General features: G+C 38.5%; 2 protein-coding genes across 2 annotated transcripts; one reads left to right on the plus strand and one right to left on the minus strand.

Moving 5' to 3' along the window:
* The first annotated feature begins 533 nt into the window (after positions 1-533).
* On the plus strand, positions 534-9,779 carry kcnk6 (potassium channel, subfamily K, member 6). The gene is made up of 3 exons (XM_079824654.1): positions 534-1,124; positions 6,463-6,858; positions 8,776-9,779. The coding sequence occupies exons 1-3, from the start codon at positions 809-811 to the stop codon at positions 9,009-9,011; spliced, it is 948 nt and encodes a 315-aa protein (XP_079680780.1). The 5' UTR covers positions 534-808; the 3' UTR covers positions 9,012-9,779.
* A 2,156-nt stretch (positions 9,780-11,935) lies between these two features.
* sertad3 (SERTA domain containing 3) lies at positions 11,936-12,772 on the minus strand (the record flags this gene model as incomplete). The annotated part of the gene is made up of 1 exon (XM_079824843.1): positions 11,936-12,772. The coding sequence occupies one exon, from the start codon at positions 12,770-12,772 to the stop codon at positions 11,936-11,938; it is 837 nt and encodes a 278-aa protein (XP_079680969.1).
* Positions 12,773-15,377: the final 2,605 nt, after the last annotated feature.

Genomic DNA, 15,377 nt, shown 5'->3' on the forward strand with positions numbered 1-15,377 from the left:
GTCAGAATTGCGATGTATAAACTTGCAATTGCGAGTTATAAAGTCAGAATTGCGATATATAGCCCAAACTTGCAATTGCGAGCTATAAAGTCAGACTTGCGATGTATAAACCTATAATTGTAATAAAGGTCAGAATTGCAATATATAAACTTGCAATTGTGAGTTATAAAGTCAGAATTGCGATATATAGCCTAAACTTGTAAAGTTGCAAATCTAAGAAAACTATCTTTTAAAATGTCTTATTCTGTTGCAGAAATAAGCTTCCATACAAAATTGACAGATGCATGAAAAAAAAACATTGTTTTTGCCTTTAGTGTCTAACACTTTTTAAATGCACACTTATATTTTTTGTTTTTGCTTATATTTAGTGATAAGCCCACAAAGGGGCGACCCACTCCATGTAGAACAAAACATCTTTTTCCTAGAAGACTGAAACGACTGAAGACTTAATCTCATGTGAGTGTAACGTACATCACTCACTTCACTTTTTAGAAGTACTATCATGAGCTCTTGTGAGCTCTTGATAGTAAATCACACTTAAGTGTATAATGGATTTGTCTGTTGGATGTAAATGAAAGAGCTCGTGTGAAGAACGATAAGGTTGTGCTGCACCTTACAAACCCTCAAAACTCAAAGCATCACCCATGTGACTGAGTGAGTACAGTTATTTCCTGGCCACCGTGGCCAACTTTTGTCAGAGAGGGTGGAGGTTTGTGAAAGGGTGGAGTTAAATCAGTCAAACACACCACTGCAACAAATTAAGAATCGCTTTCATCGCGTTACAGTAACAGTACTCACAAACCCCACCATGTCCACGGCGTTCAGGTCTTGCTTTGTGCTCTGTGGCTTCGTCTTGGCGTACATCACTTATTTGATATTGGGAGCGCTTGTTTTCTCAGCCATCGAGCGGCCCGTCGAAGAGACTCTGAAATCAGACCTGAACTCCCTGAAAGCCGAGTTCCTCAACCTGAGCTGCATCAACGCCACGGCCCTTGAAAGTTTCTTAGAACGAGTTTTAAAAGCGAATAAATACGGCGTGTCCATCCTTGAAAATGCATCGCTCCGGACAAACTGGGATTTGGCGTCTTCTCTGTTCTTTGCCAACACGATGGTCACGACAGTGGGTGAGTTTCACAGGAACAAAGTCGAATTGATGTTGCGCCTGTTTGATACATCATATCGGATATGTATACGTTTGGCAGCCCCTTATATCTGACGTGAGAGTAGAATACTGTAGAACACCACAAACATTCGAAGTTCTCAAAGTTCCAAACGTTCCACATTCAAAGTTCCAAACGTTCCAAAGTTCGCCGGAACTGAACATAATACTAGACTCAACTGTTAGTCAAAACAGTAGTGAGTGGAGAAGCATTTTTTTATTGAGAGACGGTTTCATAAAAACCATTCCTATTATGCAGTGCTTCTGAAATCTATGTTTCTAAGGGTGTAGCAGACTTCTCAGGCACTTTATGACTTATAACTTTATTTACACAATGGCAAGATTAACAGGATGTTCAACAGGATGGAAAGTATGGCAATCATGTTGATGCCCATTTGTCTGTGGAACACCTTTATAAAATAAAAAATACAATATTTAATTTATAAAGACTGTGAACTAAAAACTAGCTCTTTTTAAAATCAAATTGATTAAATTATTTCTGACCAGTGTTTAGACTGCAGAATAAAACCTCAGGATAAAAGCCTAAGAGGATGAAAATGGAGCTTGCTTTTATTAAAGCAATTCGTTTCCATCTTAGTATTGAAAATATATATGGAATCCATATTTGATTTAACACTTATGAGAACAGAACATTTAGATTATGGGTTCAAATTATAGTGATTTTAGTGGTTTCTCGTAACAAAGGAACATCACAAGCTGGAATCAGATTTTAAATCAAATGTTGAACTAAAGGAATATTTCACCCAAAAATGAAAATTGTCATAATTTTCTCACCCTCAACTTGTTCCATACCTGTATGAATTTCTTTGTTCTGCTCACAAAAGATATTTGTACATTTACGTTTACATTTACATTTATGCATTTAGCAGACGCTTTTATCCAAAGCGACTTACATTTGTAACCAAACAGTTTATGGAGCCCATTGACTTCCTCTTTTTTCTTCCCTTTTTTCAAGTCCATGGGGTCAATAAACTGTCTATTTCCCCTATTCTTCAAAATATAAACTTCTTACAGGTTTCGAAAAACCTGAAAGTGAGCAAATGATGACAGAATTTTGATTATTGGGTGAAATATCCCTTTATTGTCTTGTTTTTTACACACCTAATTTCTATCTGTCAACTAAATAAATGTGATGTGTATGGAATGTAGCCTATATATTGTATACATGCCTTAAAATGACAGGATTTCATAAAATAAAATACTGATGTGATGGCAACTCCCAGCCAGTTTTCCAAAGGGTTATTTTCATGTTTAGTATGTTTTAAATATCACTGGTTAAATTATATATTGAAGGGTCTGTGTTCGGATCAATGCATGTGGTTGGACTGGTAATGGAAGTTAAGCTAGTGTGGAATTTAGAGTGCATTGTGTACATAACTTAAATATTTTTCATGTACTTGTGAGGTGAGTTTAATTACAATAACTAACTAATATTTTTCATCCAACCGGCACCCCTAGTAGTGGTGCGAACAAATACCTCTTAATTATTTTGTAAAGTTATAAATGACTCTTTCTGAGTATTGAGTTTTCACTGTTCAATGATGGAGGAAGTAAAATAAAAAATAGCATGGGAGGCAAATGTGTTCCCTGGCATTCAAATTGTAGTGTGTGCGTGATAAACTTGTTAGTGGTATCGTATTACAGCTCTGACAGACCGCAATTACACATTTAATATATCCATGTTATCCATAAAAGTGATTTTAAGGTTATTTCAGTTAGTTTTTGTCAAACACATATGACTCTGAGTTTAGGCATCGTGCAGGCTTTATTTGCTTTAACTGGGCTTCTCGGTTTATGTCCTGCAAACAGTGTATCATGGGAAATCAATCCTTTGACCTGTTTGTCTGTATAAAGCTTTCCTTTCATCGAGCACGTTAACCCGTGTAGCTGACCCTGCTGTGTATTAGATTACATTAAAGCGTTATGCAGTCAGGAAATCACATGCATTGTATAATTAGCAAGATAAAGGGGTAGTTCAGTTAAAAATAAAGATTTTGTCATCATTTAATCACCCTCATGTCATTCCAAACCTGTATGACTTTCTTCTGTAGAACACAGAAATGAAAATTTAAAAAAATTCAAACAATGTCAGTGGGGTCCAAAGTTGTTTTTGAACTCCATTGACTGTCATTGTATGGACATAACACAGTTCAGTATATCATCTTTTTTTGTGTTCCACTGAAGAAAAAGCCAAACATGTTTAGAACGACATGAGTGAATGATGTAAGGATCTTAATTTTTGGATAAAGTACCCCAGATGCAAGTCAGAGCATCTCACGTGAAAATGTTGATACAAGTCATTTTCAAAGACAATAAGGAATGACATCACTATATAGTTTTTCTGGCTAAAATCGGAGACGTTTCTAATTTAAAGGAACACGCCGACTTTTTGGGACTTTAGCTTATTCACCGTATAGTTAGATAAGTCCATACATACCATTCTCATCTCTGTGCGTGCCATAACTCCGTCTGACGCACCCACCGCTAGCCTAGCTTAGCACAAAGACTGGAGGTAAATGGGTCCAGCTAGCCTACTGCTCAATAAGTGACAAAATAACGCCAACATTTTCCTATTTACATGTTGTGATGTGTATAGTTACATCGTGTACTAAGACGGAAAATGAAAAGCTGCGATCTTCTAGACCGATATGTCATGATATTACGCAGCGCCTGAAGATAGGCTAACTTCGTCAACATAACCAACGTGACAACCTGCTTGCACAGAGAGCGCGCTGGGGACTATTTTCAGGCGCTGCGTAATATCATTGCGCCGCTGCACTCATGGGGCCTCATTCATGAAACATGAGCAGAACGAATTTGTGTGTAAATCGTTCGTAAAGCCGCTCTGACTTAAATTTTCGGATTCACGAAAATGTTCGTATTTTCAAAATGTTAGTTGGTACGAAATAAATTGACACCTGCTCCCTACCACGTGTAAATGGTGCGTAAAACATTTGAACGCTCTGTGTTCTAATTTAGGCAAAATGATGACATTGCATTTTGATGCACTATATACCAGAATAATATTTCAAGAGTTGATTTGCCCCGTATTTTTTCTTTTTCTTTTTTTCAACGTTGGGTAATAGGCAGCGCTCGTCACTGTCACTTTTTACCCGGCCGTCCAATCACAGTGGAGGAGGGGCGGGACAAAAACTACACCGACTACCAATCATCCCACTTGTACACTGACTGAACAACAATAATGGAGAAGTTAATACTGCTTTTTACTGCATTTTTTATATTCAGTAATATTCTTCAAAATGAGATACTAGTAACACATTACTGCCATGGATATTCTGTATCATATTCATAGCAATCGAAGTGTAAAAACGCTCAGATGGAAAAACGCTGCACTTTCAAGCACCACCAGCTGGCCGTTTTCAGTTTTAGCTCGCTAAAATACTTTGATGGACACATGATAATTTAATATTTATTGCTAGGCACATGGCCAATTAGTCTCTTTAGCATTTATTCAATATACTGGAGCCAAACCTGAGAAAGAAGTCCAGAAGATTCCTCAGTGTTCCTGGCCACGTCATTTGCATTGGTAACTCATGGGCGGGGATTATGCAAATTATGAATGAGCGTGCACGGGTGTCCTATTTACGAATGTTTGGAATTCATTAATATACACACGTTGAACTATCGAATCCGTGGTATTCGAAGCGTTTGTGAATCTGGAGGTGAGTTTTCGTAAATGTCCATTTTACGCGCAAATTACTCAGAATTTGCTCATATATTTACGAAAGTTTCATGAATGAGGCCCATGGTACGTCAGCAAAGTTCCTTGATTATTACGCAGGAATGAGAGTATAGTTTCTAGCCATATCGGCCTAGAAAATCACAACTTTTCATTTTCCGTCGGTCTTGGTAAACAATGTAACTATACACATCACAACATGCAAATAGGAAGATGTTGACGTTATTTTGTCACTTATTGAGCAGTAGGCTAGCTGGAGCCGTTTACCTCCAGTCTTTGTGCTAAGCTAGGCTAGCGGTGGGTGCGTCAGACAGAGTTATGGCACGCACAGAGATGAGAATGGACTTCTCTAACTCTAGGGGATACAGTGAATAAGCAAAAGTCCCAAAAAGTCGGCATGTTCCTTTAAATGAAAGCCATTCCCTATATTTTTCTACATTGTCACTTAAATGACTGCTAATAACATTTGGGAAATGCTAATTCATATCAGACTCTTTGACAACCAGTTATTTGTCACTTAAGACAACTGATCATATATTCTTGAATGCTTTTTGAGAATTGGACAAAAGAGAACTGGAGCGCTGCTGGAATCCCTTGTATCCTCTGGTGCTCTTGGAAGGGTTAAATGTTGAAAAGGAATTTGTAAAAAAATCCAAGTCAAGGCACTCAATAGGATGCAAAAGTAAACAAACAGACAGGATCAAGCAATACTTATTACTATATTGCTTGATCCTGTCTGTTTGTTACCAACACCCTGATCAAGGCCAATGGGCCGATACGCGTTGGTGTTTTAATGTTTTAGCCCTACTAATAAAGGCTTTTTACTTTTGCATCCTATTGAGTGCCTTGACTTGGATTTTTTTCCACATTCCTTTTCAGCTTTTTGAGAATTGTTTACCCTCACAACGAAACTGACCATTATCTAAAATCCCTTGCGTCATTAAGTCAGACTTTTCACCTGCAACATCCGATCATATTCATTAATACTTTATTAGAGTCACTTTATCCTCACTGACTTACCCTCACCAATATTAATATTTATAAATTGTTTTTTTTTTTTGTTTATTCATACTCTAGTCCCTTTTTTTATTCATTTATTTTATTTATTTTGGGTATGCATGTTATTTTATGCATGCATGTTATTATGTATACACTATCCTTCCTGCTTTAGAGTTGTTTCTGTAGCTTATTTGAAACAACTCATGTCACACAATATTTTGAAGATTTTCTGTTAAATGACATTGACATATTATTTCCCTCAGTAAACATGTCAAAACAAATTACTGACCAATATGTAAATATCTTAATTGCCTTGAATGCTCTGAGACACTGCAGCACTGATATATGTGCTAGACAACCCTATAAATACAACATAGCTAGATCTAAATCACTCATATCATTGTTCTATATCGTCATATTGCCCAGCCATAAAACTTGCTCTATAGGCATTATAAACATACTTTGAAACAATGTGTATTGTGAAAAGCCCTTTGCAAATAAGTTTAACTTGACATGAAGTGTCCTGCCTTTTGAAAACATTCTCCTGCAAAAATAATTTTTCATGTTTCTCCCTCTCTTCCAGGATACGGCCACACTACGCCGCTCTCTGATGCGGGAAAAGCTTTCTCCATCATGTATGCTTTGATCGGCGTGCCCTTCACCATGCTAGTGCTCACAGCCTGCGTCCAGCGCCTCATGCACCCTCTGACCTACGGGCCGATCTCCATGTGCCAGCAGAGGGCAGGCCTGCACCCCCGCGCTGCCAGTGTCGTGCACTTCATCGCACTGCTGGTCCTGGTGGTGCTCGGCTTCTTTGTGATACCTGCCCTGGTGTTCAGCGCCATAGAAGAATCGTGGTCTTTCTTAGACGCCTTCTACTTTTGTTTCATCTCCCTCTGCACTATAGGACTGGGGGACTTTGTGCCAGCAGAAAAGCCAGGACAGAGACTCAGAGCTTTGTACAAGATCTCAGTCATGGGTAAGGGACTGGAATCTCCTTGAGTTTCCTTTCAGAGACTTTTTCAGACCTTTTGCTTGAGCTCAAAGGTGTGAAGGCTTTAACCAAGGTAGGGCTTTTAAAGTTTTCTACAGAAAAGGCAATATTTTACAAGATCCTTTATTTAACATAACATCAAATATAAACTTTAAAATGTAAACATACATTTACTATATATTTATTCTATATACAAGTCATTTAAGTGAATTTATTTGTAAATTAATTATAATTTATAATTATTAATAAATGTTAATAGTTAATTACATTTATTTATATATAAATAAATAAAATGTGTGTGTTTGGGTGTGTATATGTATTATGTTGCATTATATTAATTAATTTATTTATTTTTTATATTTATATTTGTAGCTTTGAGTCAATATGACCTGAACAGTAATTTTCATCTCTTAAGAGGATTACAGCTGAAGTCATGAAGGTCTTTTTATGACCTACATCCGTGTGGCCCCTTTGGTTGTGTTCTGATAATGTGTCTCGGAAGACTGAAACTGAGGGGTGTGAAAGACAGCCTGAGGGCCACAAATGCCCCCCCAATATTTTATCCATGTGCCTGTCCGTGTTATTATTTCCGTGGGAAATGTATACACATCATACCAAGTGACAGATAAATAATTTTCCCACTCTACAACGCTCTGAAATACCCTATATTGCCAAAGGTTTTGGGATGCCTGCCTTTACATGCAAATGGGCCTTAATGACATCCCATTCTTAATCCGTAGGGTTTAATATGGAGTTGACCCACCCTTTGCAGCTATAGCAGCTTCAACTCTTCTGGGAAGGCTTTCCACAAGGTTTATGGGAATTTTTGACCATTCTTCTAGAAGCACATTTGTGAGATCAGGCACTGATGTTGGACGAGAAGGCCTGGCTCGCAGTCTCCGCTCTAATTCATCCCAAAGGTGTTCTATCAGGTTGAGCTCAGGACTCTGTGCAGGCCAGTCAAGTTCCTCCACACCAAACTCGCTCATCCATGTCTTTATGGACCGACGCTTTGTGCACTGGTGGGCAGTCATGTTGGAACAGGAAACGGCCATTCCCAAACTGTTCCCACAAAGTTGGGAGCATGAAATTGTCCAAAATGTCTTGGTATGCTGAAGCATTAAGAGTTCCATTCATTGGAACTAAGGGGCCAAGGCCAACCCCTGAAAAACAACCCCCACACCATAATCCCCCCTCCACCAAACTTTACACTTGCACTTACACAATGCAGTCAGGCAGGTGCCGTTCTCCTGCCAAACCCAGACTCGTCCATCGGATTGCCAGACAGAGAAGCGTGATTGGTCACTCCAGAGAACACGTCTCCACAGCTCTAGAGTCCAGTGGTGGCGTGCTTTACCCCACTGCATCCCACGCTTTGCATTGCACTTGGTGATGTAAGGCTTTGATGAGCTGATCAGCCATGGAAACCCATTCCATGACGCTAAGCTTACAGTCCATAAACTCATCTGAATTACATGACCTACCACTTCATGGCTGAGTTGCTGTTGTTCCCAATTGCTTCCACTTTGTTATAACACCACTAACAGTTGCGAATGGAATATTTAGTTGTGAGGAAATTTCCCGAATGGACTTATTGCACAGGTGGCAACCGATCACAGTACCACTCTTGAGTTCTCTGAGCTCCTGAGAGCGACCCATTCTTTCACAAATGTGTGTAGAAGCGTCTGCATGCCTAGTGCTTGATTTATAAACCTGTGGCCATGGAAGTGATTGGAACACCTGAATCCAATGATTTGGAGGGGTGTCCCAATACTTTTGGCAATATAGTGTATATTATATTATAAATATAAATAATTTTCCCATTCTACGAAGCTCTGAAGTACTTGAAATGGTTATTTAAAGTTGTTTGGTTACACAAGTTCTCGTTCTCTTCTCTTGCAGTGTACCTGTTTGTGGGCTTGATGGTCATGTACCTGGTCCTTCGCACATTCCACAAGCTTGCAGATGTTTACGGGTGGACAGCTTTCTTCCAGCTGCCAAGTTGTGAGGAGGAAGATGAGGACAAAGCGCCAATAATAGAACACGGGCCTGATGACGAATCACCCGAGGCTGAGAAGGCCTCAATTAAGCCACAGCAACCCAGCTCTCCAGTGTCCTACAACTCCATAAATGGATAAAATATTAGATCTTTCGTCATTCACATAAGGTCACTTATTTCACTTGTAATTTGTCTTTAGCAGCTTACCACTGCAGCACCTCCAAGACAGTCGTGTGTGAACGCGTGCAATACAATAGCCCTCACTGTTGGGCAGAACAGCTTCTGATGTTATGTTGGAACGAAGAAACTGGGCGGATTGGTCATTTCCCTTTTTGGAGTTTCCAAATTTGATCTTCAAGACTTTAGTAACGTTGCCATTGCTTTTAAACCGAAAACTTGCTCATTGTGTCCTAAGTGTGAATCTTCTCTAGCATTGTTTTGTGTAGGATTTATAACTGAGGGCTGTTTTCATATTTAGATATATTTCCAGACCTTATTTGTTGTTGCTGTTTGGACCAAGACCGCTCTGGACCATATAGAAACTGGAAGACAATGCTACTTGCCACCTGTCCAGTATTGTATTGATCATCGATGAGTATGAAATTAATTGAATCATTGTTTTCGTAGCTAGTTAATGCTGTTTTATGTCCAGACATGTGGAGAACTTCAGATGCACTTTATAATTGACTTTTTACACTTTATAATTGACAGCCAATGACCGTTATGCTGGACAGTCTTTTTGTCTTTTATTGTACTGTACATTCATCAGTTATTCTTTGTATCATTGCCATTGTATAGTAAATGTTGGATGGTAGGGAACAAAAACGGGTGCCTGATATTCACATCAGAACAAAAGGTGTTTTAAGAAATGCATGCACAGAAAAATAAAATAAAAACGGTTTTGGTACTTTGTGACTTGATGTATTTGCTTTGGCAGGTTTGATGAAATGTTACACGAGTCTGTGTTGCTGTGGAGTTACAGGAAGGTTTCACTTTACACATCCTGTTTTATCTCTTAAGCACTTGACAGTGAAACTGAAACACTGGCCAATGGTGTTGGAGGTTTCACCCCTGTATATGTGTGGCCAATCTTGACTAATTTTACATTCCATCAGTAAGAGCAGAGTGTGATGGGAGACGTATCAGAGGAAAGAAATGTTGGTGCGTGTCTCACTGGCTCATCTGTGTCCAGGACAGCAAGTTTTTGTGGTGTATGAGAGCTATGGTATCCAGGGTATTGTCGGCATACCACCATGTAGGACGAACCACATCCAACAGTAACTGTCAATGCAAGAGGAAGCTGTCTGGTTTCACCAAAATTGTGTATTTAGAGACCACTATATGTGGGTATGGGAAGCTTTTCAATTTGGGTAGGCCAAATCCAGGCGGAAATCCCCAAAATGGTCCCAGAGCTTAAGAGGTTAAATAAATTCCTCATTTAGTCATTCAGCTTTATTTGAAGTATAACAATAAGAATACAAAGAGATAATATTCCCATGATAATTTTATACTGTCAATAGTAAATATTTTGCATAGGCATATACATGTTTGTCTGCCGAAACAGCACCAGTATATTCATTATGCTCATGTATGACATCAATAACTGCATATTATAAGAAACTAAAAATACACACAATCTCATATTTTAATGACCTTAGTCTATCTAAATCCAGCAGGACACTCTTAATGATCACCTGCAAACGACATATAAAAAAATATCATTATAAAATGTAGGGATTTGACTAAATGGAAAGTGCTGTAGAATCTTAGAGACCAATATCATTTTGAAAAGTAAAAAATATATATAGAGACATATTTGTAAGGACTTAAATAACTGCGTTTAAAAGTCCTGTGGACCTTTTCTGTACTTTGTTAACTGACACGTTCAGGAATGAATCTTCATGAAAGAACATTTCTTGAAACAGAACTAGAGATCCATCAAGAGGACTAATGACTGCTATTAAAGGAACACTCCACTTTTTTTGAAAATAGGCTCATTTTACAAGTCCCCTAGAGTTAAATAGTTGAGTTTTACCGTTTTTGAATCCATTCAGCAGATCTTTGTATCTGGCGGTTGCACTTTTAGCATAGCTTAGCATAGATCATTGATTATGATCAGTCCATTAGCATCTCATTCAAAAAATGACCAAAGACACTTTCAATATTTTTCCTATTTAAAACTTGACTCTTCTACAGTTACATCGTGTGCTAAGACCAACTGAAAATGAAAAGTTGCGATTTTCTACACCTATATGGCTAGGAACTACTTTCTCATTCCTGCGTAATAGTCGCGGATCTTCGCGGCCGTACCATGGCTGCAGCGGCGCAATGATATTACGCAGCGCCTGAAAGTAGCCCCCAGCTAGGTAACTTTCAATGTGACCGGCACTAAGTTCGTGTAGTTGCAGAGAAAGTTTCAGGCTTGCAGCCGACAAATTGTGTTGTGGATTTAGCTGTGTGATTAGCCATGGTTCTGTGTGTTGTAAAGGGCTGTGATAGTAAGTCGAAGGTGTAACTACCACCATGTTTCACAGAATACCAACCAATCATTGCGCCGCTGCAGCCATGGTACGGCCGCGAAGATCCGCGACTATTACGCAGGAATGAGAAAGTAGTTCCTAGCCATATAGGTGTAGAAAATCGCAACTTTTCATTTTCAGTTGGTCTTAGCACACGATGTAACTGTAGAAGAGTCAAGTTTTAAATAGGAAAAATATTGAAAGTGTCTTAGGTCATTTTTTGAATGAGATGCTAATGGGCTGATTAGAATCAATGATGTATGCTAAGCTATGCTAAAAGTGCAACCGCCAGATACAAAGATCGGCTGAATGGATTCAAAAACGGTAAAACTCAACTATTTAACTCTATGGGACATGTAAAATGAGCCTATTTTAAAAAAAAGTGGAGTGTTCCTTTAACTATCAGCTGACATTGAACATGACAAGATGGTACAAATGAGGTAGCAAATCATAACAGTCTTATTCAATCCCTTGTGCTATTTCAGTGGAAATGTCTTCCGTACACCTCTAAAAAAAAATTTATCAAATAACTCCAACATCATAATCAGCTCTGCGGGTACGTTCGCATTAGGATGTCCATAACGTGCTCTATCTCCTGGATCTCCCATGTGGCCTGACCATGAGAGTCTAAAGACGAGGAAGAGGATGCTGATGGAGATTTGGCCAGGGACGGTAGATACATCACTAAATCATCGGCTGTGACGGAGAAACCTGGCACAAGATTCACCTCCGGTTCAAACACGGACGCGTCGATGTCCAGGAGAAGTTTATCTAAAGTTACATCCTGAGGATAACCGGGACACGCCGCCTCGGTTTTGACGGATGGCACCACGTTGGACGTTTTTTCAGTTCTTGAACTCGACAGAGGACACTGTGTGAGCCTGACATCTCCTGTTAGATTCTCTATAGAGCCGAGCGGAGCCCGCTGAGGCGCACAAGGCCCTTGGCCGGCATCCATGACTGTATCTAGGTCTTTGAGAATGGCAGAGATGGCTGAAGATAAAGAGAAATCGTCCTCTGAAGTCCAGGCCATGAAGTCGTCCTCCATATTTTCAGCATTCAGAGAGAACAGAGGCGCATCATGCTCTGTTGGAAGCGACCCAATGGGAAAACCGGGCTCCAACCCGGAGTAAGTTTGTAATTTAGCGGGAATTTTGACAGTGGACAGGGATTCTACCTGCGCCCGGACCTCGGACTGAACCTGCCGCAGTGTGTTGTTGATGAGGACTGAGCGCAGTAAGCTGGGCTCCACAAGGGCCTGGTCCCGGTGGAACTTATCCATGGAGATATCCAGCACGGACTGCAGCTGACTCTCCCAGGCGGCACCTCTTCCCTCGTCCTCCCTGTGGAGGAGCTTACGCTTCTGTCCTCTGGCCACCATTTCACTCTGCAAAACAACAGTGAGTTTGAGTTTATACCGCAGATATAAGATCGCTCTTATAAGGAAATGTTTTGGTGAACTGCTCCTAGCATTAAAGGGTTAGTTCACCCAAAAATTAAAATTCTGTCATTAATGACTTACCCTCATGTCGTTCGACACCCGTAAGACCTCCGTTCATCTTCAGAACACAAATGAAGATATTTTAGTTGAAATCTGATGGCTCTGAAAGGCCTCCATTGGCACAATGCACTTTACACTCTCAAGACCCTTAAAAGGTACTAAAGACGTCGTTACAAAGTCCATCTCACTACAGTGGTTCTACAATAACTTTATGACTTGGCGAGAATAGTTTTTGTGCGCAAAAAAACCCTAAATAACGACTTACATAGTGATGACGATTTCAAAACACGGCCTCATGAAGCTTCGAAGCGTAATGAATCAGTGAGTCGAATCATGATTCGGATCGCGTGTCAAACTGCTGAAATTTGGCGATCCAAACTGCTGAATCGACTCACTGATTCATAACGCTTCGAAGCTTCATGATGCCGTGTTTTGAAATCGTCATCACTATATAAGTCGTTATTTAGGGGTTTTTTGCGCACAAAAACTATTCTCGCCAAGTCATAAAGTTATTGTAGAACCACTGTAGTGAGATGGACTTTGTAACGACGTCTTTAGTACCTTTTATGGGTCTTGAGAGTGTAAAGTGCATTGAGCCAATGGAGGCCTTTCAGAGGCATCAGATTTCAACTAAAATCTTCATTTCTGTTCCGAAGATGACAGAGGTCTTACGGGTGTCGAACGACATGAGGGGAAGTAATTAATGACAGAATTTTCATTTTTGGGTGAACTAACCCTTTAAACAAAATATATATAAAATACATCAATTTTGCCAACGGTATCAAACGTTTTTGAAAAACTGGTTGCTAAACAAATCACCAATCATCTTAATTGCAGCTCTTTTCCGTTCAATGCAGTTTGGCTTTAGGGCTAATCATTCTACAGAGACAGCAACATGTTATTTTCTGGAAAAGGTTAAATCAAATATGGATAAAGGAGGGACAGTGGGAGCTATTTATTTTTGGATTTTCGCAAAGCATTCGATAGAGTTAACCATTCAGTTTTACTGCACAAACTTCTTGCATTTATCTTCCAAATTTTAGCCTCATTAATTCATACCTTTAATCTCGTTCACAAAGCGTAAGATTGACCAATATAATTCTACACCCTTACTATTATCAACTGGTGTTCCACAGGGTTCAATTATAGGTCCAATTCTTTTCAGTTTATATATTAACGATTTACCATCTTTGTGTAAGAACTGTGACACTTTGATGTATGCAGACGAGACAGTTATTTTGGCCTATGGAAAATCTACAGAGGAAGATTCCTCAAAACTAACAGAGGCCATGTCATTGATCTCAATCTGGCTTGAACAATCCTGTCTGCAATTGAACATATCTAAAACAGTTTCCATGTTCTTTTCAAAAAATAATATAATTATAAATCCTGAAATTTTAATATCTGGAGAAAGAGTACAGGTCGTCACAGAATTCAGATATTTAGGATTATATATAGATTGAAACCTCAATTTCAAAACTCACATTAAAAAAGCTAGTAATAGGATTAAATTCATTCATTAGAGACTCCCTCTCAACAGAAGCTGCTAAATTATATTTCTTTTCCATGATTTTATCCCACATTACATATTGTTTATTAAGCTGGTCCAATACGCATTCTACAACGATAAAACCATTAGAAACCCTATATAAACAAGCATTAAAAATACTGGATAAAAAAACCATACCACTACCACCACTGTAGTATTCTAAGTAAATATCAGACACTTACCTGGGATAATCTCATTAAATTCAACAACATCTGTTTAATTTATAAAATCAGACGTGGTTTAGCACCTCTTCCACTATGTAAACTTTATACAGTTTATAACTAAAACCTTTAAAAATATGTTAACTGAAATAAACCTTATTTTATTTCAGCAAGTTCAACACTTCTCATTTTAATTTAGTTTAACTTGATGTATTAAAATAACTCAAAGTGAAATAAAAATGAATTAAAAAAATATTAAAATGACAAAAACACAACAGAATAAAACTTAAAATTTACAATTTTAATAATAAAAACTGAGGGCATAATATTGCAACAAGATAATATATTGCCACAGTTACTTTGAAAAAGTAATCTGATTACTGATTACTTCTTTAAAATGTAACTTAGTTATTTTACAGATTACTTGATTTTAAAAGTAACCGTTAGATTACAAGTTATATTCAGCAGCTGCCGGCAACACTCCTGCCGCCTCAACATAAAAATGACAACTGTTTTTGCCAACACTCATTTTATTGGAAGTGCATTTTTAACAGTAACGTCAACAATGTATCTCCTGACATTTTAAATTGAAATTAAAAAATATTTCCTGGAAAAAAAAACATGTTTTAATAAAAAATGTAATAAAAAGACAGTCTTTCTTGACTTCACTTAACATAAATACTCTCCCCGAGATGCAAGAAGCAAAAATATATATTTTTACTTAGGAATTTGACAAAAATAGTAACGCACAGTGACTGGGATAAATAACTTTAAT

Source organism: Gobio gobio, assembly GCF_949357685.1.
Source record: "Gobio gobio genome assembly, chromosome: 9".
NCBI lineage: Eukaryota > Metazoa > Chordata > Actinopteri > Cypriniformes > Gobionidae > Gobio > Gobio gobio.

Coding starts and splice junctions, on each gene's coding strand:
- kcnk6 (XM_079824654.1), top strand. CDS start 809: ATGTCCACGGCGTTCAGGTCTTGCTTTGTGCTCTGTGGCTTCGTCTTG. Junction 1,125..6,462: donor CACGATGGTCACGACAGTGG/GTGAGTTTCACA, acceptor CCTCTCTTCCAG/GATACGGCCACACTACGCCG. Junction 6,859..8,775: donor GTACAAGATCTCAGTCATGG/GTAAGGGACTGG, acceptor CTTCTCTTGCAG/TGTACCTGTTTGTGGGCTTG.